General features: G+C 42.1%; 1 protein-coding gene across 13 annotated transcripts in view; it reads right to left on the reverse strand.

Annotated features, from left to right (window-relative positions):
• The window catches only part of MOCS1 (molybdenum cofactor synthesis 1), a 40658-nt gene extending 26105 nt beyond the window's left edge, over positions 1-14553 (reverse strand). For 4 of the 13 annotated variants that reach the window (XR_004496298.1, XR_004496297.1, XM_033512575.1 and 1 more), the window contains exons 1-3: positions 14334-14551; positions 5954-6086; positions 5156-5323 (exon numbers count right to left, since the gene is read on the reverse strand). Coding sequence is in view for 11 of the 13 variants with exons in the window: in XM_033512575.1 (XP_033368466.1) it covers positions 5156-5323; positions 5954-6086; positions 14334-14513 (481 nt within the window). In the remaining 2 variants the exon portion in view is untranslated. Of the gene's footprint in view, positions 1-5155; positions 5324-5953; positions 6087-8184; positions 8561-14333 lie in introns of those variants that run through there. The other 9 variants (XM_033512572.1, XM_033512568.1, XM_033512571.1 and 6 more) reach the window with 6 other exon arrangements.
• Positions 14554-26870: the final 12317 nt, after the last annotated feature.

Below are 26870 nucleotides of genomic sequence, written 5' to 3' on the forward strand. Positions count from 1 at the left end.
TTGCAAGTGAAACTGATGGCAAAGTTTTGTTTCATTAAAATGCACACTAATTTTGTTCATTTCTCAAATAATTAATTTATTGTTGAAAGGCAGCCCCTGATTTTGTGTACTTTCTTTTTCTCATCCACCTTTGCAAACTGAATTTTATATTCAGCAATAATAATAAGCAGTAAGCCATCCCTTTCACAGCTGACACCTGCCCTGTTTATCATTTAGCAACATTTATCCTACAATGCTTTACCACAAACCAGTTCAGAGGTAGCTGCCAGCAGTAGGACTTGAAACTTATTAAAGAAATACCACATGCAGTCCTAACTAAACGGAAAAAGGTCAACATAATAGATTGTTACAGAGAATCCAAGACAACAACATCCAAAGGGACAAAACATTTGCTCTTGACAACTGAAATATTTCCATTACCAGTGGTAGCCCAGCCGACTGGAGAGTGCTTACGCAAGACACTAAAAAATGACTAACAAAAGAAAACAGTGTAAAAAACAGTTAATATCATGACATTAAGAGTTAGAAAAGACCTCCCTCCTCATAAGCCAAATGCAGAAATGCTCAGCATACCAGATCTCCAGAGATCAAGCTTTCAAACCTCCAGTTAACAGTATAATAACAAATAAGAAGAAAACCCTCATAAACAACTCACAGAAGCAGAGCCACAGCAAAGTAATTTACTTTGGGTTTTCCTCCGTTCCTCAGAGCCTCCACCCTAATTATTTAAGAAGTATTTGAAGAACCCTTACTCTTGAGGCAGCTGTAATTACAGTACAAATATTTCATAGTTCCTTCTTCCCTCATTATTTTACTTCTATTTGTTTATGTTGATAAGGGTTTTATTTCTGCTTTATCTCATTTCCTAGGTCTTCTCAAAATATGCACCGAGTCCAGAAGTCTGGAAAGGGTCTAGCTAGGTCACAGCAAAGATGCTGAAGTTTAGACCAGCAGCATTTTGAAACATGATTAAGAGCTCCATAAAGACATGAGGCTGTAGGGAAAGACAATCTTTACTAAGAGAGATTTTTTTTCCCTGGCCTTCAGCTCTCAAAGTCTTCCCAAATGACCAAGAATAACCTCTTCCTAGAGGATAAGTGCTACTGGCTCAATTTTGCCAAAGATTATTTAATACTAGCTATCACTAGCAGCCTAATCTTTGTGAGAGTAAAGGCTACATGCTGCAGCCAGAGGATAGTTTGGGAACATCACTACTTTTATTTATAGCCTCAGAACGCATAAAATGCTCAACATCATAACAACTGGGAAAAAAAGTCTAGGTGCCATACAGGTTTTGTTGCTAAAAATTTAAAATGCATAAAGGTATTGAATAAAACTTACATCATTCTGCAGCCTAAAATGGAAAAAAATTTAAGAAGTAGCACCAGTTGATTAGCTCAGTGTAGACAGCAGTCGATGTCCATGCATCTTTTTCCTTACCAGACACAGCAAGATACAGGATGAGGCACTAGAAATAACCTAATACATGGAATCACCAGTAGTAACAAATTGGACCATAGTCAACTGTGAGAAGGTAGAGATGGAGGCTTAACACTTACATCAACAAGTTAAAAAGGACCAGTCAGAACACTCTATTAGGTGTAACCTTCACAGTGTCTTGGTTTCTTGACTTGTTGACCTCTAAAATTAACAGGTATTAAAGAGACTTCATAACTTTGTAACTCTCCTCATACCTGTATTAAACCTGTTTGCTGACCTTTGGTCACTGCTTTAGCACCAATCGGCACAAGCAAAGGCAACTGACAAAAACTAACAAATAGAAAGGAAAACAGAACAGATGCTGTAAGTCCATAGTATGAAGCTAAAACTTGTATGTCAAGCTTGAGCCATGACGTAAAATATTTTACATTTATATTTTCCTTTAGGATCAAGAGCATCTTCTTAAATAGACAATTTTCCTACATATTCTCCTCCAATCATTTCCTTAACCGCACTTCTCCCAATTGTCTCCAGAAAAGATGCGTATGTTTCCTAACACATGAACGAAAAAGTCTATCCTACACCACTTCACTCTTGAAATGGGTATAAAAAGTTGCTATAAAAAGTCATCCAATATTCCATCCTCCACCCTACGGAAAATTATTTTGTCAGTGCAGATATGTACTCTTCAGACTACTAATAATAAACAGCTATCACAGTGTTTATATCCGGTGCTTATTTAAATTTTGAGTATCTCAGAGGAGATGGATTCTATATTCCACTATCAGCTGCTTCAGGAAAGTCTCAAACATATGCTTTCAGCAGCCCCCAGGATATGATTTAGCTTTCAGCAAGTGTTAGATGGTGGATAGTTTATGTACATGCATCTGTTAAAACATTTTAAATAATCTAAAGAACTGTAGCAGGTCTTTGAATAGCATGGTCTTGTACAGTAGCTTCAAATTACATCTGTTCATTGAAACAACTAAAAAACTTGAATTTGTGTACTAAATAAATTGGTAACAGAAATCCAGCATTAATATTTTTGAGCTTTACTGGTATTTCACAGATCATTTATAGTTTGGAGAAAGACTTGCTGAAAATAAACCTAAACCCAGTTCAGCACTGGAGATAACTGTATCTAGCTTCTCCAAAACCATCTAGAAAACCAGAATAACTATTCCAGACCAAACCAGTACATTTATTGAAGCTAAGATGGCTTCAATAAAGATGCTTTACTCAAATTCTGCAGAAGACATGTCTGGGCTTGATTTTCCATCAATGAGTTTTCCCATAGTTATTACATTGATCTCTTTAGCTTTGAATCTCTTGATTCCAGACTGGGGCACCATAGAGTAACATCAAAGTCTGAGAAAACAGTGTGAAAGAAGGCCAGTCCTGGAAAAGGCTTCCGCCTTGTAGATCTGTTCCGTAAGATAAAACAAAACTGCTTAGTCATGGTGACTAAGCTGTGGACCCCTTCCTGCTTCAGGACCCCATGTTATCTCCTTGTAAACTATTGGTAATTTTACCCCAGTCTTAAACCATTGATCCCTTTCCCTTTAAAAACCCCAGCTTTTGCCCAGTTCAGTGGATGTGGCAGTCACTCGCCCCCTTCACTGAAACCTGCCAATAAAGGACTCCGTGGAATGCTACACAGCTCCCCATCTCTCATCCACGCATCAGCTGGGGTAACCCATGAGCAAGCTGAGCTGATCACTAGAGCTGAAATCACATCTAAAAGAGCTGATCACTTGAAGCCTCAATCCAAGATCATACAAGTTAACCCCAGCTGGAAACTGAGATCCCTAGACAGCTGTTCCTCGTGGGACGCCTGTCTGGGAAGTTGGCAGTGTCCAGGGATCAGACAGAGCCCCAGAACCATCCCAAACCAAACAGAATGTCTATGTAGATCTAATTCAACAATTTTCAACAGGCCTTAAAAAAACCCAGACAGACTAATAGAAATTCACAACAGAATGAACTAATTCAACAGGACAAACATCTTAACATCTCTTACCTTCACCCCAAGAGCACTATTGTTATCCACTAAAATGATCACTATGAATGTGTCAAAGTTCAGCTGTGAACAGAAACATGGGCAGAATAATGAAAACGCACTAGTTCAAAAAGATACATTTCTTTCTTTCAGGCACAAAAATAAACCTTTGAGAATTCTATCACTGGAGTAAAGCAAAACAAAAAGATGTCTATCCTTCCAGTACCAATACTTCTGGATTGCAGCAAAGTAGTAATGATTTTTCAGTGACTTGACTACTGCACTTAGACTATCAAAATCAGAATAGCTGTGTTAAGTCATCAGCAACCAGTGATAAATAAAAACGTGGCTACAATACATTAGGAAAGAAAGTTCTGCACTGAACTAATTACATGGTTGGTTTCAACTCGTTTTCATGTCAATATTATGTGCTGAACTACAAAGCTTTATTGTATGTTAAATTGCAACCTAATTTATAAATCTAGTTCCCTTTTACAGGAGTCAATAATTACACCATAATATAATATATACTATATATAATTATATAATCATTGGAAAGACTCTATTATCTTGAAAGAAACATGTCTCTTGAAAGGCATATAGCATCCTCAGTAATAAAACCATCCCAAACCCATCATGCACGGGCAAAATGTTCTAGACAATGATATTTCAGTTCCAAAAAGTTAGTGAAGTTTCAGAACTCCTCACAATTGAAGTTCAAGACCCAGCTCCCTGCAGTCACACCTTTTCCAGCTATGAACAGATCAGTTCTACAAACTACAACAGCTCTACTGCTTCCTTTGGAAGGTCATCTTCTTTGGAAAAGGTCTTCCATCCAAATCCTGAACAAAACAAAGCAGAGACAGATACCAACTGTTTTCAGCACAAAAGCTCACTGTATTCGTAGACAATTTCTCTTCTTTCAAGACCTTCTTCCACATAAACCTTTTCTTATCTTCAGTACTTAGAAGAGTGTATGTCCAGAAATAGACAAGTTGTCTACACTACACCAACGTGCACTACTCTACACAGCCTTAATCTAACACATTGCCACTACACAAATCTACTGCAATTTTCTTAACATGAGACTTTGGACATAAGAAAAAAGCACCTGTCTCAAGAACAAAAGATCCAGGCACTGTCATTTAACAAAATACCAATCAAAGCAGACAGACTTCTAAAATTTACCCAGTAATTTACCTTCCACTGATGCAACAGTCTTCATCAATAACTGTAAAAACAGGTTTTTCCACCATTCCTTATTAAACACAATCAAGTGACATCTGCTATCAAGGTAGCAAAACAAACCACCAAAAAACCACACTCAAAAAAAATCAAAGAGAAAGCTTGTTTTGTTTGTAAGCACATATCACTTGTTCTTCTTCACTGAGAACCTGATCATATAAGCTCTTGATTTTTCACCCACAGGCTGCACTATTGCAAGCTACTGTAGTAATGTTGAATATAAAAACAATGCTAAGTTCAGGTGGTATAATACAAAGACATGTAAGTTCCATCCAAGCAACAGAGCAGAACTGGAAATTTTCTGAAAGGTATCTTGCAGCTCACAATGTTGGGAAAATACACCACAAATAAATGTGTAATTATTCTTCCGGTTGCCAGACTGTGTCAGTAGATAGCTGATAGTAGTAAGAGCAATTTTGGGATCAACATGTACCAAGTCACTCTGAAACATTGTACTGATTTAGAACTCACCCACAATATCCACCACGTCGGGACGGATGAGTGGCTCTCCACCTGTCAGTCGGATCTTCTCCACACCTTCTTTCACAAACAATCTGGCTAAGGTGATTATCTCCTGAGCAGTTAGTAGCTCTGATTTTGGAGTCAGCTGAACACCTTCCTCAGGCATACAGTACTGACCTGAAACAAAGATTACAGAAATACATGAGGCAAAAAATAACCCGTGACAATTAATCTAATATTGATGGGCAAAATGTACCAAGGGCAGCTGTCTTTAACAGATGTCAGATGACACCAACTGTGCAAAAATTCTACAATTTCCTAAAAATTTCCTGGTTTACTTCAGAGGAAAACCCAAGACTAATTTGATGTGCCTCAAAATTACAATGGATCCACTCTGAAGAAAAAGATGACCTTATTTCTATCTAACCTGCATTCAGAGACACCAAGTTCAACCACCAAGCACTGAGACATCACCACAAACTTTGCAGACGTAATTGTGGGAATGCCTAGGTATGAGCCCTCCTGCTTATGCAGACTTTGGGCACACAAGCATCATTATCTAAACCATACTAAGTCTCATAAAAGATCTGTCACTTCCACTTGTCTCTGGCAGATCCCTAGGCTTGCTCCCGGTTTCCCATCCCACCAGTAGCATAGCCCAAATTAGTGTCTGTCTGTCCTTTATTGTTACTTTGAGAAGACAAGAAACAGCACAGGGCCAACACAGCAATAATACCCTAAGCCAAACCCTGGCCGCCGCACAAGATGCGCAGAGGAGTTTTGTGCAAGGAAACAGCAGACACTTACACCTGAGGTTGCATTTCTCAGTCAACGAAATTCGCAAGTAATTATGCTGCCGCCCAAAGCTGTCCACCAAAAAAGCAGAGAATGGAGCAGCACGTTCTAGAACAAAGCGTCTGCTTCCTGAGCTCTGTAATTCCTGTAACAAAAACAAGCAAGTGTTAAATATTTGAATGGCTACCCTGTCAGCTTGCTGTATAAATATCAACTCTGAACTCAACTGATAATTATTATTCCATTCTTCCCCACAGACAGCTGCCCAAGGAAAACCATTGTCAAAACTGGCCATTTATTAAGTTTCACACTTAATCCATTTCTACAATTTTCCCTGTGCATTTTAAGATACCTGTCTTTGCCACAGGTGCTTCAGGCTTTTTGTGCAGAATAGAAGGTGGTTTTGTTCAACTGCCTGTCTCTTCCCAGAATTAATGATCCAGGATCACCTACGCTTACTACAGCCCTTGGGTAAATGAAATTATAGAGGAAGGGCTCTTCCTGCCCTTCAGCACAAGAGAACCTGAATTGATAAAACACTGCATCTCTGCTTGTGTTCCTATCATATTCCATGTGCAATATTAACATCTTGTTAACAGCAAAACTGAATTATTGCTATATACAATTATGTTCCATGACACCTGTCTTCACTTCCAACAAAGTCTTCCTGCCTAAACCCATACAACAGGATACTTCCAAAGGGCTTGTCTCAGTTAAAAGATGACAAATAATAAAAGACATGGTGGAACTGGAAGACAAATGTGTGATTCTGAACACCTGTTCAAACTGAATAAAAAAGATCAAGATTTTAAAAATTTCTTTAACTGTCATGAAGTTACTATTACAAGTGATTTGTACTTGGGTTTTTTGTTTTTTTTAAGCACAATGTGATATATTCTAGAGCAACAAAATTTTTAAGAAATATGAGTATCTGCCCTCTAGAATAAGGACATAAGAAGGATGACGACCTGCTGAAGCAAGACCAGATGAAGCCACAAAGCTGCTCAGATGGCTGAAGCACCTCTCCTAAGAGAGAAAGGCTGAGAAAACTGGATTTGTTCAGCCTGGGAAGGAGATGGTTTTGGGGAGACATAACACTTTCTAGTAGCAGAATGGGACTACAGGAAAGCTGGAGAGGGACTTCTTCCAAGGACTCCTTCTTAGTGATAAGACAAAGGGGAATGGTATTTAACTGAAAAAGAGTAGATTTAGATATTAGGAAGAAATTCTTAACTGTGAGAGTGGTGAGGCACTGGAACAGGCTTCCCACAGAAGTTGTGGATGCCCCATCCCTGGAAGTGTTGGATGGGCTTTGAGCAAGCTGATCCAGTGCAAGGTGTCCCTGCCCAGGGCAGGGGGTTGGAACTACATTATCTTTAAGGTCCCTTCCAACCCAAACCATTCTAGGCTTCTATGACCACATTAGGTATTAAAATAAATATCCAAAATAGGAGCTGCAAAAGAATACAGTTCAAGTTTATACCAAGTAACTTAAAAATATCAGTACCATCAATGCCAGAACAGTTAATTATAGCAAGGTCTAAATGCAGGGAGTCCCACTGCCTTTAGCCTGTACCTTTCAAAGTACAATGTTATAGCTCTCTTTTTCTATACCTGTAAAGCACAGCTGAAACCACTCTGTTACTTTTGGGAAATATTTTGGTACCTCAAGTGAAACATACAATAACTGAATAAACTCTTATTACGGTGCTGCAGGAAAGCAAGAGTTTATCAACATACTTTTATCAGCTGGCAGAGACTTGGTTCAGGCACTACATACAAACATCCAAAAACAACATAATTCAAACTCTAGTAAGTATTTTCATCTACTACATCCCTCTCTATAGGAGATCAGTTTGGTAGCTCATGAATGAGGTTAGCATCACAAAATAAACCAGAGGGGAAAAAAAGTAATTAAGGGAACCACCTTCACCAGGTTCTCATTACTTAACCACATGCAGTCATTTAACAGCCATGGAAACAAGAAGATCAATAAAGGCTTCCTGGATATACAGTGAATTTCAGATGTGCTGAAAAGGCACATAGAAAACCATTTTAGTATAAATAGTGTTCACAAAGTTCGTGTGTGTATGAATCGACTGCAGAACTCAAGCTGAAATTGTGCCAACTAGTCTCAATACGCTGCAGCAGGCAAAGGATTAAATAAAGTTTTGACATAAATTTAAGATGTAGAATTAGGAACCAGACAAAATGACACATTAGTGAGTATTTAAACTACTTACCTAAGCAAAAGTAATGACTCAAATCTAGTGAAAAACCTGTGCAGTCTCCAGACATAGTAAAATCATAATGTATGGGATGATGCCAAGAGACTGGGAAGGAACATACACAGCCACAGCAATCAGCTCCCTGACTCTGGTCATCCCCAACGGAGCTAATCCAGCACAGGATTTCCCCACAGCCCTTGCAAGAATCTAGAAATGTCCAGCTAAAATGCTGAACCACCCAGGTATGCTTCCTCAAAACATTTTCTCCTGAAAACATTTGTAAGAAACATTTGTGGGTGGGTGGAAGCCATAGAGGAGCCTCAGTGATCAAATCAGCCAGACAGCCAAGGTTATCCAGTGATCCACCCAACTTCAGCCACCAGCAGGCACAGCAATTTTGTTTCCAGCTGTGCTAAAACCAGGCTCCTTCTAAACTTAAAAGCAGTAGCAGTTGTTGCTGGCAGCACTATCTTTTCCCTTAACTTTAAACAATCCACTACACTTGATCCAAACAGCTTTTGTGGCAAGATAAGAAAACCTCACTATAAGTATATCCATAGCAGAGAGGAGCTGAAAGAAACAAAGGAGATAGAAAGTGGCTGTTTCAAAGCTCAGAAAACATCTGTTTACCCCTGATAAAACTGCAGGAGTAGTTTCCCCAGAATTGCTTTTCTGCCAGAAGAAAGCAATTCCTTTCAGTTTCAGGGGCTGCAACGGCAGAAGCAGATAGGCTGCAAGGCCAGCCCTGCCAAGTTGTGGCCTTTCCTTCCTGCAGCACCAAAAGTGTAATTGGCAACCACTCTGCAGCCACACCCGCTACTCACACACTTTCGTTCACCTCCCCTTCCTGCAGCATGCAGAGCAAGTCATCTGGTTTTTAAACACCCCGGGAAAATGCTCCAGCCTAGGGGTGTGCGGGTTGCTGCAGAGCTCTGTACAGTTTTAGTTTACCCAGAAAATCCCAAATTGAGAATCCTTTGCTTTGACAGAAATGCTGGTTCTGTTCCACTTATTCTGTTTCTCCAAATACAAGCCAGGTTAAATATCCAGACTTAATTTCTTCATCTTTCCCAGTCAGAAAATTCACCCCTGAACAGACTAAATCTAAGGGTATTTTAAATCAGCCAAACTCAGAAAAAAACACAACACAACGTGTTTTCTTCTTGAAAATTATGCTGCTTTCTGGCCTGGTTGGATATCTGATATTCTCCTTCCTATTATTCTGGAAAAGTGCTCACATTTGAGAGAGAAAGCACTCCCAGGTTTATTAAGATTATCTGAGCCCCTCTTGTGGGAGCCCTTTTCTCCTGTTTCTTTCCCAGTAACTCTTATTTTTCAGGATTGGGCTTCCCTGCCACTCCACTTGAAGACAGAACAGTACAAACCTCTTGCCTCACAGTTTTAGAGTGTGCATTACAGGGAGGAAAAGAAGGGAAAAGCTGTCCTCCCTGGAAGAAAGGTGGGGGAAAATGAGGGACACTTTCATGCCTTTATGTAATGAAAGCCAAAATTGCATACTTTCAAAGACAGTAATATGTTTAAAATAATTTCCTGTTTTCAGGAATGTTAAAAACGAGATTCACTTAATAAATTATAAAAAGTTTAATATAAACAAAAAGACAATTAGGAGACAAAGGAAATAAAGCAAAGGGTTAAAACGGCCAGGTGCCCTGGCAGGTTGCCAGGAGCACCCCTGGTATCTTGGGAACACTCTTTTTATCCCCTCCTGCTGTGAGGGTTTGATGCATATTCAAACTTTTTCAAGAAGTATTTAGCATGTCCCCTCCCTGGTTCCGCCTATTTAGAACATGCTCTGTATGATTTCTATTTCTGCTGTTCAGCACTATTTTTGCTGGTCATCATTATTCTTGCTGATGAGCATTATTTTGAGTTTGGTTTCCTTTCTTCTGCAAATGGTCAGTGTTGAGAACAGTCTGGGCCCCTGATCCTTCCTTTGAGGGCAGCTGGGCTTCATATCTTTCCCCTGCTGCCAAGGCCTGGTCCTGGCTTCAGATAACAGCCTGGTCTCCATTGTTCTTCCACTGATAACAGCTTGGGCCCCACTGTCTTTGCCCTCTGGGGTTTCCTTGCTTTCTACCTAGGAGATTCCTTTAAGCTTAAAACTTGTTAGCAAGAAAAAAAGTACATACATAGCCAAAAAGTACTTAAAATATAATATTTATCTTAATACTTGTGAAAGCCAATATCACAATACAGATTTATAACAAACAAGGAGCTAGCACTGGAGTAGGACACAGGAGACCACTTTTGTTAGTGATCTGTCATCCATCTGCATGTCTGCTATAGGTAAGGTAGCTAAAGTAAAAGGAATAACACTGCCCTTCATTAATTACTCTAAAGTGAACTGTCAAGAAGCAGCATTAAAAGAACAGGCACTCAGCAATAAATTGGTGTCAACAAACTTTAAAGTTTCTATTGGAAATAAGCAGTACACTACTGCAAAGTAGGGGGTTTTAGAAATGAAAAGTAAAATGTTTTACACAGCTATTAGAGCTTCTTTCCATCATTTTCTTGTTGTGTACAGAAATCGGTTTGTCTGGAAGAATGACAGGAGATGGAATTTTCAAGCCATTCAGTTTCTGATCAGTTAGATTTCAGCACAGAGGAATTGGGACATACCCATATTCCAGTACCATCAGCTTGAACTCCAGCAGAGGTGGATCCTGTACTACCAAAACTGCTACCCAACCCAGCACTGACTCATGTTTTTATCAATACCACAGAAAAGGCCAGTTATCGGAGATGAAAACTCAGCTGCCTTCCTAGTAATTCAGGGCAAAGATGAAGCATTCTCTCAGGTTGTTGTGTAAGTAGGATTCTCTGAAGGGGAAGAACAGGTTGAGGTTGAACCTTGTCAGTTGCAGCCTTTGTGAGAGCTACTGAAACAAAAGAAAGCAAAAGCCTGCTACAGCTCCTAGGCTACACAAAAGGGGTATTCAGTTCCCTGGAATAGGAAAAGGTGGATGGCTGCTGGTACTTTAAAGTATCAATGCCCAATTACACAACTTTCTCACTCAAAAGGGATGTCTGTAAACCACAAGTCCCCACTCCCCTCTCTCCATAGTCAACAGGAGATACTTCTGCACATGGGAGGAGTACGCCCTTTCACATAGTGTGCTTCATCTGATCGATATAAAAAACAGGTTCATTCTCTGGGCTGTCAACTACATGTTCTCTACTAGTTCTGAAAGAATGAGAGCTTAGATGACTGCACCTAGCAGCTATATTTCAACAAGCTGTCAACCCTTCAGACCTGACAATTCACCTCTGATTTCCAAAACTCTTCTAACAATGCAGAAAAATTGGAAGCTGTCAGCAGAGGTATCAATAACCACCAGGAACACCACAAACTGGCAGATACTAGAAAGGCTCAGTGAAACACAAGGGGGCAGACAACAGAATTCTTATCTACTAATCAAGCTGAAGATCAAGTACTATCCTTGCTCTACACTTTCACCTTCACTTCATCCCCAGTGGTATTTGTGCACTATATAAAAGTAAAGCTTGCAAAAACTTCTGCACAGGCTTCAGGGGCTACCACAACTTGTGCACCCATGACACTGTTATTGCTGCTCCTACCTCCACTGGTTCTTCAAGCTCCTGCAATCCTGCTGGGTTTGTGCACAGCACTGCTGTCTCAGTGTAGTACCTAACACTGCTGCAGCATCACAGACACAACTCAGTAAGAGCTCTTCTCTTTCATGCCTCACCTTTAGCATCTTCATCTGTAAGGAAGGGGTGACATAATGTCCTTGATTCAACCTAGAAATCAGACAACCGCAGAGGCTGAAATGGGTCTAAGTAGGCCAAGTGCCAGAATGAGGTCTGAGCTGAGAAGTCCAAGACAAATGTTTTTGTGAGGGCTCAGCAGCTGCTGCCCAACAACTGACCCCAAACAGCAGGCTACACTTGAGCGTACTGGCATGGAGAGCACTGCCCAGGGATTGCCACCGGTAATCCACAAAACAGAGCAGCAGCACACAGAGAGTTTCAGACACAACTGGCCGAGAATTAGGGCCATGCAAGGTCTTTCTGGACAAGCTGGACTCTCCACTTTATCCCACCACTGAAGGCTTCATTGTGGCCACAGAAATTTTCAGATGGTTTTGTTTGGATCACAGCATCTACAAAAGCAGATGGAGTAAAATGAAGAGAAACTTTGTATCAAGACCCTTACTGGGCATGATACATCTAGAGAAGATTTTTTTAAAAAGAATGCCGATTTCCAGTTTTGTAGTAGAAATAGGTAATCCTACCTGATCGTTTTAATTCAGTAATACAATCTGGACATACATTATCATGGGTACAAGATGGCAGGATAGCATCAAACTTTGTTAACTGTGAACTAGTAAAAAATAAAAAATCCAAAGAAACATTTCCACACAATCATACTGTGAAAATACTGCTTTCAGAGTGACTGTTTTAGTCCTAGAGAAAGGAACTCTACTCTGTGCACGCCTCCAAGACCGACAACTGTATTTCAAAAACCAAGATTCAAACACGTAAATTGTTCACCACACACCACTAGTACAGCAGCTGTATCAAACCCATTGTTTGCAACCTAACAAAAGACGTAAAATGGAAGGCCTTGGATACATCCTCCCAGCTGTCTCTTGAACTGCCTGAGTTACAGAGTTCTTCCTTCCATAGCTGGACTGACCATTCTAAAGGAGACTGAAATATAGTCTAGTGCTCTCTTCTCCCCTTCGCACAACCTCATTCCCTCAGGAAACTATACAGAACCCATGAGTACTGGCAGCTCCAGCACAGACAAGCAGCATTAACAACTGTTTTGAGTGTTCTCTCATTTGAAGGAACATTTCACTGTTCCCTGTGGCTGTAACACAAATTGCTTCTCTCTACAGATGAATCCCAGGAGAGACTGAGAACAGAAAGAAGCAGTGAGTATATTATCACTGTGTAGTTGCTAAGTCTGCAGTGCTTTTGTTTTAACACTAGCTCGCTTCTCATGTGCCAGGGCTCTCTTATATCCTGCAGGATATAAGCCAGAGCCCTGGCACACTTCTCATATTTACTACGCATACAAATGAGTATCCCCCATCCCATTCTTCAGCTACCATGGCTTTTTGCCCCTAAGCAAAGTAGAGTTTTTATATGGATGTTGTAATTAAGCTCTCTCAAATGTATTCCTGAATATTAGTTAAAGCTACCTGATGTAAAGAAAGAAGTGAAAAGTAATTCTAATCAGAATTTATAAAAATGTTCATGGTCTAGGAAAACAAACAAACAAATCAAATTCAATAACCTTTCTAGTTTTCTGAGTCAAGTAAGCATTCAATAAAGCAATGCATGAATCCATTGTTTCCTGTACATAAGTAAGTGGCACTGAATGCATTCAATTCTGGCAACACGGATTCTGTCACTTAGCTTTAGCTTATTTTCTGTTTGTTAAAGACAGCCATGCAATTGCAAGTAACTCAGTAAATCATGCCCCAGTTGGGATTGCTCTGTGTGCCATGCCCTACTTCTGCTAAACAGTAACAGAATCTTTTCCACGCAGCTTCTTCTCCTGCATTTGGACACCAAGAGACCGAACCCACCCCAGGGATCGAAAGCTGAACGGGGAGAAGCTGTATGAGGGCAACACCTGATTTGATTTCGCGCCAGCACTAGAACAAACAGGTTCTGTGCGAAGTTCGAAGGACCATCGCATCACAACCACCGAAAGCTGCCAAACCACTCGTGTTTTGACCCAGGTTTATCAAAGAGCGTTGTGTAATGTCTCCTTTGGCTTGGCAGGAGCACAGGACCGGCACGGTCCATGAGACTGCGTGTCCCACGTAATTCCAAAGGGTGACATTTCAACAAAGGAAGAACATAGCATTATGTATTCCTGCATGTTTTGTTGACTCTTTCCTTCCCCCTATACATAATCAGGTCACGTTCACCGCACAAATCACGGGTCGGCCCGGGATACGTCGCAGAATTCTATGGATAAGGTTGCATTTCTCTGCACCGTGCTGGCAACCCCCGCCCTCTGTGCCCAAGCCCCCTGGTCGCCCCGCCAGGCGTTGCTACGGTTACCAGAGCGCCCCTCCAAGAAACGTATCTTCAAAGGGACGAGGCACCGACCCGGCACTCAAACTCCCAAACGCAACCTCCAGCAGCACCGCAAGGCTCACCTCCCCAGCGTCCCCCGCCCGCTGCCGGATTTGAAGCCTCCCTGCATCGCGGCCCCGCCGGATCTCCCTCACCTGCGCGACGGCCGAGGCGGCCCTGGTGCGAACCCTGGTGCTACAGACGCGTCGCAAGGCCGCTCCGCGCGCCCCCCGAAGAAGCCGCGCCCACGCCACCGCCGCCATGTGGCTCCCCTGCCCCAGCGCACGGGAGGCGCCGCCACCAGCCTCGCGCAGTCACACGGGGAGGGCGGGGGAAGGCAGCCAACCGGAGCGGCGGCCGGCGCCGTGCTGCACGCCGGGAGTTGTAGTTCGCTCCCATCAGGCGAGCGGGCCGAAAGGAGGGCGGTTTCCCGCAGGTACGTCATTACCGGTGTGTGCTCCCGGCCAGCGGTCTCAACTATTTACGGAATCACGGAATATCCTGATTTGGAAGGGACCCACAAGGATCGTCGAGTCTAACTCTTAGCCCTACATAGGACGATCCCCAAGAGTTACCCCATGTGCCCAAGGGTAATGCCTCCAGAATTCAGACTGGCTTAACGCCATGACCACGCCCCTGGGGAGCCTGTTCCAGTACTCAACCATCCTCCGAAGAACCTGTCAGGAAAATTAATCCACAAACACCAGAGGTTTATGTCCAAAAAGAAGACAGAGGAATCATTTTACTTTATTCCAATAAAGGGAGAGGCCATGGGGCATTCCCCTGGGGTCTCTCAAATTTTTGGAGGGCGCAGCCTCCTTTTTATCCTAATTCCCGGCCGCTTGTCCCTTCTCTCTTTCCCCATAGGCTGAGGTACTTGAGAGGTACAGACTTCCCAGGATGCCTGATATCTGAGACCACCCACCCCCACCCCCAATGCATAATCCCCTTCTTAATTCTTAACTCTTGTGGAATTTTATGGTGTTTCTCCAGCATCTCTTTCCTCTTTCAGTCGAATCCATCCCATTGTTTCTGTTATCTCTCAGCGATAGTTCCATCTTATCAGCAGACCCGCAGCTTGTTTGTAAAGACAAACCCATCATTCCTCTCAATCCCTCCTCTTTTAATTTAATAATTGTCTTTACAAACCTTAGTTATCATTGACCTAATTTCTTGTTCTTGGGTCTTTTTTGGTTTTGCAATTATTTGAGTTATTATATGAGAACATGAGTGGCCTCATGTTCTGCCCTTCTGTAGCCATCTCTGGATCAGTAGGCATGGCTACTACCTGCATCCCTTTGATCACATGTTGAATGAGTTGTACTAAGCAAGGGGTTGTGCATGGTAAAAAGATGAGAGTTGCTACAACACAGATGAGAAAAAGCATTTGTTTAACCCACAGTCCACCAGGTAATCATGAAAACATGTTCCATTCCGATCCTTTCCATGTTTGGACTGGTACATGAGCTAAATTTCTTATTCTTTTTGTTATCTGTTTTACCACCTTTCCATTGTCATCTATTTGCAAACAGCAGTTTAAGTACTTTAATTTGCCACACACTCTCCCTTCTTCAGCTAATTAATAGTCTAATACTATCTCATGTTGAAATATTGCAGTTCTCATCTGAGTAGACTGGTCAGCAAGAAGGGCAAGAGCTGTAGCTGTCTGGTTGATTATTATTTCAAAAACAGCTTGCAACTTAATTATCCTATTTAAATTATAAATGGGTTCTCTGGCACATGATATTCATTCAGGTGGTCATTCATCTTTGCCTCACTGTTTCACAGCCTTAAGGAGGGCAGCTGGGAGTCCAACAATCTAAACCCAAAGATAAAGTCCAGTCACAAACCATTTTTCCCACATATATGCTACTTGTTCTATTTAGACAATATACGCCTCTTTCAGAAGAATGAAGCTGCCATGGACTTCCTTCTTTGTCCCAAAATCCTGTTCGATTATGGACCTCACTCAGAGTGCTAACCCACCACTTAGGCTCGACTGGGCTGGCCACCCATGGCCAGTTTTCAGATCCCCCTGGCTCTCCACAGACCCAACAATTGCTAAGGTTAAAGGTTTTTGCTACTTCTTCTCTTAAGGTTAAAAAATTACTTTTCCACTTTTAGCTTTAACCTAACTGACAATATAAAGGTAAGATTATTAAGAGAAACATTCTAATACTTTAATAAACTAATTTCTTAACCTAATTTTCACTTTGATGTTGTCTTCCACACCACTTGTGGCAAGTGAAGGCACAGAAACAGCTTAGCATAAAGAAAGCAATGACAGCATGGACTGGTCCCCAGTGTCTAGAGATCTGAGAGTAGGGATGCCCATACAGACTACTTCAGCAGGCAGTCTGTGGGTAGGCACTCAGGGCTTCCCCCGATGTCGACGCACAGCTACTGCTCCAATCCACTCCTGCAGAGTGTCAGTCACGGCTTCTCATCCTTCTCCTCCAGCTGAGATGTCCAAACCTCTGGGGCTCAGAGACCTTGACCCGAGTGTGATGGGTCCACCCATGTTCAGCTCTCTTGACGGCTGTTTCTGTGGTCAGCAACACCTGGAAAGGTCCATGCCACTTAGCCACCAGTGGTGCTTCTTTCCACTCTTTAACTAGGACCCAGTCTCCTGGTTGGATATTATGCACAGCAAAGTCCAAAGGCAGGGTCTGTGCCAGCTGAGCTTCCTGTTGAAGAGATTTCACAAGAGACAGTATCTGGGCCACATACTGTTTTAAATATACATCACTTATCTCTACCCCCTCTCCCAGGCTGAGAATTACAAGGATACAGAATTCCAAACATCAATTCGAAGGGAGATAGTTGAATATCCCCCCTGGGTCTGGCCCTTATCCTTGCCAAAGCTAGTGGCAAGAGCCACACCCACGACATCTTAGTTTCTATCACCAGCTTCAGAAGGTGTTTCTTTATTTCTCCATTTATCTTTTCAACCCAGACGGAACTCTGGGGGTGCCAGGGGGTACCGAGGTTCCAATGTATCCTTAAAGCAGTCATTACTCTTTTAAGAATTTTCCCTTTAGAATGAGTTCCCCTATCTGAGTCTATTGCTTCCACAATCCCCTATCTTGGAATTATTTGTTCCAAAAATACTTTAATAACTGACCCTGTAGTTGCTGAAATGGCTGGAGATGTTTCTAGCCACCTTATTAACTGATATACTATTACTAGAAGATATTTAAATCTTGCTACGCAAGGCATTTCAGTAAAATCTACCTGGCATCTCTGGAAGGGATGTACAGTCCAAGGCCTTCCCCTCTGGCAAGTTTATTTGTAACTTTGTTATTGGTTTTCAGACAATCACACAACCCTTGTCGTGTTGCAGGACAAATCAAACAACCCTTGACAGCTTGCTTTGCCAGACTAAAAAGACCCACAGCTGTTACCGCTGAAGATGAATAGATCATGCGGACACAGGTCGAGGTGCGGTGGAAAGAAGAAGAAAGTTTATCTTTCCCCCCAGGATTTATAGGGTCCTGACCACGGCCAGGGATTGGATGGTCAGGGTAACACTTTCTCACTGCACTGGCCATGAGAGATGCCCATCACAAGACGTGTAACAGAAAGAATGTACACATATCTATGTTTATAGTTACTGTCCTGGGAAAGTCTTTAGAAAACCATGTCAGCAAGCTCAGAAGCTGAGTTTTGAGGGCGACACACAGCAACATACATTTTACTTCTGCCAGTCTTCGGGAGCTTCAATGACTTCCTTCATGAAGTTGTTTTAACAACTGTAAGGCCAGAGCTTTTGGTGTCTACTGCTTACCACCCCCTGTAAACCAATTATCCCCTCTTTCCTCTGCCCCACTCTTTTTAATCATCTCAAGTTCCTCTGGTGGAAAAGACTGCTTCTCTGGCAACGGTGAAGTTACTGGGAGTAAGGGGAGGTTCTTATGAACCAACGTTTTTCCTGGCAAGTCAATAAACCTCTTTCTATCCAGTTTCCCAAATGTGTGCATCACCCCATATGCATATTTAGAATCACTAAAACCATTCACTGTCTTGTCCCGGTATAACTCACAGGCTTTCACAAGCACACACAGCTCCGTTGTCTGAGCTGACCAGGTGGGCAGTAACCTCCCCCTTTCCTTTAACTGCTTTACATTTACAATAGAGTATCCTGTAAACCCTTTCCCTTTTATCACCCTTGAAGTCTCATCAATTTTCTCTCACATTTTCTCCCTCAGGCCAGGGACTATCTCATAAATCTTCTCTCATTTGGATCTGGAGATTTACTACCTGAATGCAGTCATGGGGCTTTTTTGGCCTCCCACTTCAGGGCTGCTCAAACAGGAGGCTGGGTTAAACCCTTCCCCACTTTCAAATTCTAAATCCTCCTGTTCTGTTAAACAAAATTCATACCGTAATTACCGAGTGCTGGTCACCCACTTGGAGGCTTTCTCAGTTAACAAACCTTCAATCGGATGTGAAATTTTGACAATCATACCCTCCCGTTTGTCAGCTTTCGGGCCTCAGCCACCATCGGAGCTGTGGCTGCACTGTTCTGCAGACAATGGGGCCAGCCTCTGGCTATCAGGTTTACCAGTTTAGAAAGACAGACAACAGACTTCATGTTCCCTCATGCTCTTTCACTAAAATTCTTTTAGCAAGACTTTGTTTAACATCCACATCCTGCAACAACTCTTGAGGGTGGAGTAAACTCTCCTAATAATTTCTGCAAAGTTTGCCCAAACAAAACAGGTGACTCTGTGTAAACATGATTTAGTTCAGCAGCAAGCAATGCCACCGCCTAAAGTTAATCACAGCACATTTTTTTAGCAACCAATTGCTCTCTATCCAAATTTTTTTGCATCAAGTCCATCTTAGACATAGGGAGGTGATTAAAAAATTAACATTTATTAAGGAAACCTTAATATTTATAACATTTTATAATCTTTACCATTTATAACCTTTATTAAAGAAAGATAATAAAATACTTTCCCTTAAAGTTTTCCTATAGCTCCTACAGAGGAAGCTGCATGATAAATACCTAGGTCTCTACAGGACAACAGCATCCCCACAGGCTGCAGCTGCAGAATTTGCCTTAGGATTAGAATTTGCCATTTCTAGCTCTTCCCAACAAACCACAGACTGGTGGGGGGTTCCCCACAAGGTAGGAGTTGCAGAATTGGCTTCATAACTGAAACTTGCCAATTCTGGCTTTTTACAACAAAACACACAAAACCCAGAGGGGGTGTAGTCCCCTCCAAACTGGAGGCTTTCAGCTCTGTACAAAACCTCATGTAGATAAACTAATTAAATCTCCAAATTAATTTACTACAATTTCTACAATTCTTTCAGAGAAAGATGTGTTCAAACTTATGAGCCCACAGAAGAAGCCACAATTTTCACAACTCCTTTGAACAATCAAAAAAATTCTTTTGACAATTTTTCCCTCTCAGGGACAAAAATTAAGGTGGATTGAGAGGTCCCTGTTTTTACTAGGACACGAACCTCCTCTCAGTCCAGACCCACTTTAAAAGTTAACAAAGACTCCAGGTTGGTGGGTTCCTGGTACAATGAGAGCCTTTGACACCCCTAACAATCCATTTCCCTTATCTTCTGGACTTCCTCTTCTTGAGAGTCCAGCTGTTTTTGCAGACACTGCCATTTTCACTGTCCCTCTGCCCCGCAGACAGTACCACAGATTTTTCCCAACTGCTGTTTGGGTTGGGTCTCCCCTGCTGGGGAGAGAATGCCTCTGCCACTTCCTTGTGGCCGAGCCGACCCCATCCCCTCTGTCCCAGGGGACCCTTTGGGCCCTGCGGTTTTTCCCTCTTGGGACGGAAAAATTCTGCCATCACCTTCACTTTTCCTCCTTGTGCTCACTCTATTTACCACACACCATATACCAGACCTAATCCTTATTTTGCCGCATTGTCCAAAAAGCTCCTTCCCCCGGCGTTCCTGGCGGGCATGGCCGGCAGCACCACAGGTGGCCGGGGCATCCTGCAGCCTCACAGGGCCAGCGGCCAATGCTGCCTCTGCCTGGGGCTGGCGGGGTCAGGCACTGCCCGGCGCTGAGTCCCAACAGCCCCACAGGCCCCCAGCCCATGCTCCCTGTCCCGCACCTCCGTGCTTGGTCCTTGCCTCAACCATATCTCTCCACACTCCCCTTTAATAACCAATTCCGTTGGTCCAACACACCAACACGATCTGTCCTTCCCCTTTTGTCAAGACTCCTTCTTGACTCCCCTTATTTCCCGCCCCCCCCGGTCATGGATCCTCAAGACTCCTTCTCAACTTCCCTTATTGCCCCACCCTGGGCATGGAGTGTCAAGACCTCTTCTTGATTTTACCTTATTGCCCACTTTGGACGTCTGTATCCTTAATTACCTCTGGGAGAATGTGTAAACCAACTCCACATTCTTCCAAGGGGTTCTTTGGAGATATTTTCATATCATTTCATCATCCCTTTTGCCAGGGCCTCTTCCCAGCTGTACCCTTGCAACCCTCCATGAGTGCTTTGTTTTACCTGTGCTACCCTCCATGGGTGCCTTCCCAGGTTTACCTGTGCTACCCTCCATGGGTGCCCTCCCAGGTTTGCTCCCTGAAGATCCCATTTTACTCACCGGTGAGATTTGAAGTGGTCCTTCCCTGTGGACTCTTCATGGATTCCCCTGGTCCACCACTCGTCTGTCTCCTGGATGGTCTCAGGAACCCAATCTATTGCAGACCCACAGCTTGTTTGTAAAGACAAACCTGTGATTCCTCTCAAACCTTTTTCTAATATCCAGCCTAAACCTCCCCTGACACAGCTTAATGCCATTCCTTCAAGGTCTGTCACTGGTTACCAGAGAAGAGATCAGTGTCTGCCCTCCTTCCCTGCTTCCCCTCATGAGGAAGGTGATGAGGTCTCCCCTCAGTCTCCTCCAGGCTGATCAGACCAAGTGACCTCAGCCACTCCTCATACAGCATCCCCTCAAAGCCCCTTCACCATCTTTGTTGGTGACACAGGCCCCATGACCCTCAGAAGCAAGGGCAAAACCTGCACTGACAGCCTTTGCTCTCTGCCTTTCCCCACTCTTACCTCAAACCTCCAAAATCCAAGTGGAGAGGCCTAGCTCTGACTTCTGACTGCCTTCAAGGGAAACATGGGCACTGAAGGACTTGCATGGGAATATGTATCCCAGCAAGGCTGCCAGAGGATTAGGAATCTTGAATAATATTAGTTGGGGAATATTTCTGGTGGAAACAACTCTAATCCAGCACCAGGCTCAAGTAAAATCTGTACAACCTTGTCAGAAGATAGGTACAGGGACTAAATGAGGCATAATAGGTCCTAAGTAATTCAGTTTTCCTGCCTTATGTAGTTTTCCCCATGCTCTCAATGTTACACAGACAAGAGGCTCATGGTTTAAAGTCCAGTATCCTGCTATCCAACTCCAGGTGAAGGTCTGCAGAGCGTAGTCACCCATTGCCAAGCTGAGCTGGAGGCACTTGTTTTATACATGCTCTACACATGAAAGGAGTGCTTGGCTATGTGCCCAATTTTTCCCTGAATCTCCTTCCCTGAATCATGTCAGTTATTCTTCCAAAAAACATGTAATTCCCTTAAGGACTCTTACTGCTCTTAGACTGAGAATTGTGCAGCTGATAAGAGTAAAACTCACAATTTTATACACCATGCTACTCTTAGAATGGAAGTGATCACACTTCCATTCTAATATAATTTTGTTTTCCATTACAAAACTGTTGTGTCTTAAATACTGGGGTATTTAATTTGCAATTACTGATTGAAAATACACTAGCAATTCTCTGCACAGTCTTAATCCTTTAGTGTTTGGTCTGTAAATGTACAGATCTTGTTGATGTTTGAGTAATTGAGTAGCTTGTGTCAGCTATTATTTCCAGATGAAGTTATGTGTGCTGGTACAGATTTAATTGTTTAGTCAGGTTATGCTTAAATCTTTCCTCTGTAGCAAAACCCCTTCTTCTTTCCAATTCAGACTTCATTAATAATTTTATATATACCGCTATATCTATATCTATATATATATCTATATATATATTACATATCACATCTTACCGGAGCTTATCTAGCTCTATCACTTCGGCCTGCGCCAGGAGTGGGTCATACCCCAGGAGCAGGATGACCCAAGGTGTGACTAGAGCACTTGCTCTACGGCTTTTTGGCTGTCAGTCTACGCTCTGAAGAGGCAAGGATGAGAGGGAGGTCTTTTGCATGGGATAATAGAGGATTTATTGCTCTGGGGAACCTTGGGGGCAAAAGACAGAAAATGCAAGCCTGCAACAGCTGAAATAGGGAGGCGGTTCAAAAGGACGGTACAAAGCATCAGCTAATCAGAGATATCCTGGGGAGGGTAAAAGGCAGGGTTCACAAAATCATCCTCCAATGAGGGAGGTAGAGGTGGAAGGTTGGGTCACGTGGACTAATCAAGCGTCAAAGTTTAGGGGATTTCCGTAGTGGAATTCCAAACATCCGGTGGGCCTAAAACAGATTAACAGGAGACTCAGGCTAGATTGACTATGTGAGGTGGGAGGGCCTCATCTGGACCAAACCATCAACTTAGGTAATAACAGAACATACCATTAACAATAAACACACTGCAACAATTACATATAATATATTTATTATTATTTATATTATATATCTAATATATTTAATATAATATATATATGAATGTATATTATTTATTCATATTAGACTTTATTCAGTCTTTAGACTGGTTACAGACTAACAGGAAAACTTAATGCTGCATTGCTATTTTTGCCCCCACAGCTTAAGCCATTTGAAAAGAAATACTGATTTGACTATTCTACAATGTGGCTAAATATCCAGTCTGGAACCACATCCACCAGTGTGATGTCAAGGTAACATATACACAGACCAAAACAGTAGGCAAAATATTGGTTCCAACTACAATTTTCAAAAGGTGCAGAAACAACTTTGCTGTTGACATTTACAGTAGCTTTATGAAGTGTCACTTCTACCTGTAGAACTGGAATAACTGTAATTAAAGGATTTTCTGGATTTATTTGAAGAGCAAGTGATAATGACAGTTGAAATACAGAAGGCACTTTAGCTTCATATTAAATATACTAATTGTTCAATTCAGTGGACTTCTCAGTTGCAAGAGAGGTGTAATTAGATGTGCAATGAATAAAGATGAAGATTGGTTATAAACTCATTAAGAGAAAAAAAAAATGTTTGCTTCATCAGCATCTGCAGTCTATTTGAATATGGTGGTGCTCAGCATATCTGGAAAGGTTAGAAATGAATTGTCTTTGCATACTTGAAGCCTTATATTTCTTTTTTAGTTTTCAGAATGTACAAATACAGTCATGTTTCATTAAACCAGCAAAAAATTAACTTTTACACCTCCAAAGGCAAACTTTTACTCTCAGAAATATCTATGGCTGGTTTTCAGAAACATTTGGCCAGCATTAAATTAAGCCATCAAATAAGTGTAATTAAATAAGAGCGTCTGCATAAGAGATGATTTAGTTTAACTTCGCTGAGGTACTGTCATTTTGTGTCACGTAATGTTGTGTCATGACATGTCATAGGTTATGAAGAGTAAGCACCTGAGACAGCAGCTGGAGGCTTGATTTTTCAGCAGCTATCCAACGGAATAGTAGTCAGGAAATAATTAAGGCTTTGAGGTTTGTGTATCTACTCCAAGATGCTGTCCAGTGTCACACCCTTGTGTTGTAACCAAAGTTGGGTGTGACATCCTATCCTGGCAAAATAATGCCTATCTACTTCTTACTGCAGAGACCATTTGACTCTAGTGAGGCTCAAGACATTTAGTAAAACCAAACTCTTGCCTCTGATGTTTCAGGTGTCTTCCAGATGTCATGAAGATATACACTTGTTTTTGGCACAGGGTAATTATTTAGACCAAATTCCAAAGAAAGACATTTCCTGCCCTTCCTCTCTTACTTCCAGGGACCCTCGATTAGCCCTGTCCTGTCTTATTTACCAGCTTATTTGTTCAGCAAGATCTTGCTGAAGTCACATTTAATGCCTTAGGAGTGGGTCTCTCTCAGCACTCATACACATCCAGGGATTAGCTAACTTTCCTCAAAAGACTCTACACTGTGCCATTTGTAAAGGTCTGTATGCCTACCAAAGGGTGTTAAACCCACATGGGCAATTGAAGGGCAGAGTCCTGTCCATATCCACTGGGAGCATATGCCAAAACAATATAAAAATACAATTATTGGACTACTCATGCTTTAAATAAGCACTGAACAAAGTTTTAGAGATATGTTACAATAAAATAATAATTACTTAAAAGTCTCAAGAGAGCATTCAGGCTGTGAGCCAGATGCATCTGCCACACTGAATCACAATTGCCTCATTGTTGAAGCAAAGCATCCATCAAGAGGTACTCAACACCTTTCTGAAACTTTGGACTCTATGCCTGAACACAAACCAGGGCAAAGTGGAAGACTTGATCTTGTCCTCATGTGGAACTGGAACACAGTTGGGACTCATGCTGGGACTGCCATTTGGAAAGATTGCATGAGTGTAAACCAAGGGAAAACCTCCATGTCCAGCTTCCTGCAAACTGAGCATGAAATAACAAAACTCACAAGATGTACTCACTGTTTTGTCTAACTTTTGCAAGAGCAGAACAGCAGAACATACCCCTTTCCACATTTGTTGCTTGTAGGCCCTTCTTAAACTACTACAAAGAGATTCACTGTCAAACATCAGGGCACATGTGAGGCAAGAACGACTAGCTTAGAATGTCTTACAGTTTCTCAGAATCATCATGGCATTTTTCAGTTCAAAGCACACCACTGCATAATGATTTTTGTCTACACTTGAGAAATCCTAGGGAGCTGATACAGCAGATGCTCCTGTTACAGTTTGCTTTCCTCATTGCAAAGAGGCATGAGAGCCTTCCTAGTGTTTCTCCTGGTAGCTGACACAAAATAACATTTGCAATTCTCTAGAACATTCTGCTTCCACGGAATTAAAAAGCATTTGTTGCAAACCACACAGACTTACAAACAGGGATTTGGTACATACCACTGCCAAGGCTGCCGAAAAACAGATGCACTCTCACAGATGCAGAAGATATCAGAACAAATTGGTGTGAAAATAATTGGTATGGAACCAGCCATGCTGGTTGGAAAATATATGTCAATGCTGTCATATGCTTACCTTCCAGCCCTCTCCTCCTTCATCTTATTACCCTCCTCCTTCAGTGCATTTACTTTGATATTATTCATCTTTTCTGCTCACAACCATGAGAAAAGAAAAAGAAATTTAATATTACTAATCCTAGTGTTGAAATTGTTTGCATTCTCTGTTCAAGCAGTATCTAGTGGTGTCCAGTAAACAGCTGTATAATACTGAGAAATCCAAATGATCCTTCACATTAAAGCATATAATATGTTTAATCTTCCTTGCTTTTGCAAAGCCACACAACAAGGTGTTACCGCTGAAGATGAATAGATCACATGGACACAGGTCGAGGTGTGGTGAAAAGAAGAGCAGAGTTTATTTTTTCTCCCAGGATTTATAGGCTTCTTACCACAGCCAGGGATTGGATGGTCAGGATAACATTTTCTCACTGCACTGGCCATGAGAGATGCCCATCACAAGACGTGTAACAGAAAGAATGTACACATATTTATGTTTACAGTTACTGTCCTGGGAAAGTCCTTAGAAAACTATGTTAGTGTTATAAATGCAATGGCAAAATAGGGTTAATATAAAAAGCAATTTATTATAAAACAATTTCGATCAGAAATAACGAGAGAAAAACCACAATAAATAAATCAGCGCAGCGCCGGGTGGACAGGGATCTGTACCCAGAGGTACCAATCTCCCAAATCCACGAAGAAGGGACTGTGGTCTGGGGTTTTTATAGGGATTTTGTGTCCTGAGGCCAAACTCCGAGCAGTCACTGTTCAACAAAGAGTCTAGATGGTTGGTTGAATGAATTTCCTGGAACCGCCAAGCTGAATCAATAGCCAACTGGGCAGAGTCCTTTCACATGTGAAAGGTTCTGAGTGCTTCCTGATTGTATCTTTGGTTGGACTCTCAGGGTGAAGTGTCCAGGTCCGGTGCGGAGCCGATGGGTATCTCGGCCTGGCTCTTCTCATTGTTTAGCCTGATTGCATCTTTGGTCGGGGCTTGCAGGGTAGAGTGTCCAAGTCCGGTGCGGAGCCGATGGGCATCTCGGCCTGGCTCCGCTCATTGTTCAGCCTGATTGTCCGTGTCCTGCTCTTTCTTTCAGGCTGACAAACGTCGCCTAGGGTTGTTACCGCCTGAATGGGTATTCACTGCTGGGTTTGGGAAGAAATCCTTAGGCCATACTATATTCTGTATACATTGTTACAAATACAATTATATACTTATTTATTCTTTCACGAATTTTTATCCAAAGTTACATTTATCACAGTTAGCAAGCTCAGACACTGAGTTTTCAGCGCAACAACAAGGGGATTAAAAGAAATTAGGAAATGCATAAAAAGCAGAGGTTGATATCCTTAGAAAATTGGAGAAAAGGAAGGAAGAAAAGAATGGCAGAAAGGGAGAAAAGGAAAGAAGAAGAGAGAGGAAGGGAGGGAGGGATTTTTGAGGCGGGAGGGAAAGGTTTTTGAGAGAGAGAGAG

The sequence above is a fragment of the Parus major genome, chromosome 3 (assembly GCF_001522545.3).
Source record: "Parus major isolate Abel chromosome 3, Parus_major1.1, whole genome shotgun sequence".
NCBI lineage: Eukaryota > Metazoa > Chordata > Aves > Passeriformes > Paridae > Parus > Parus major.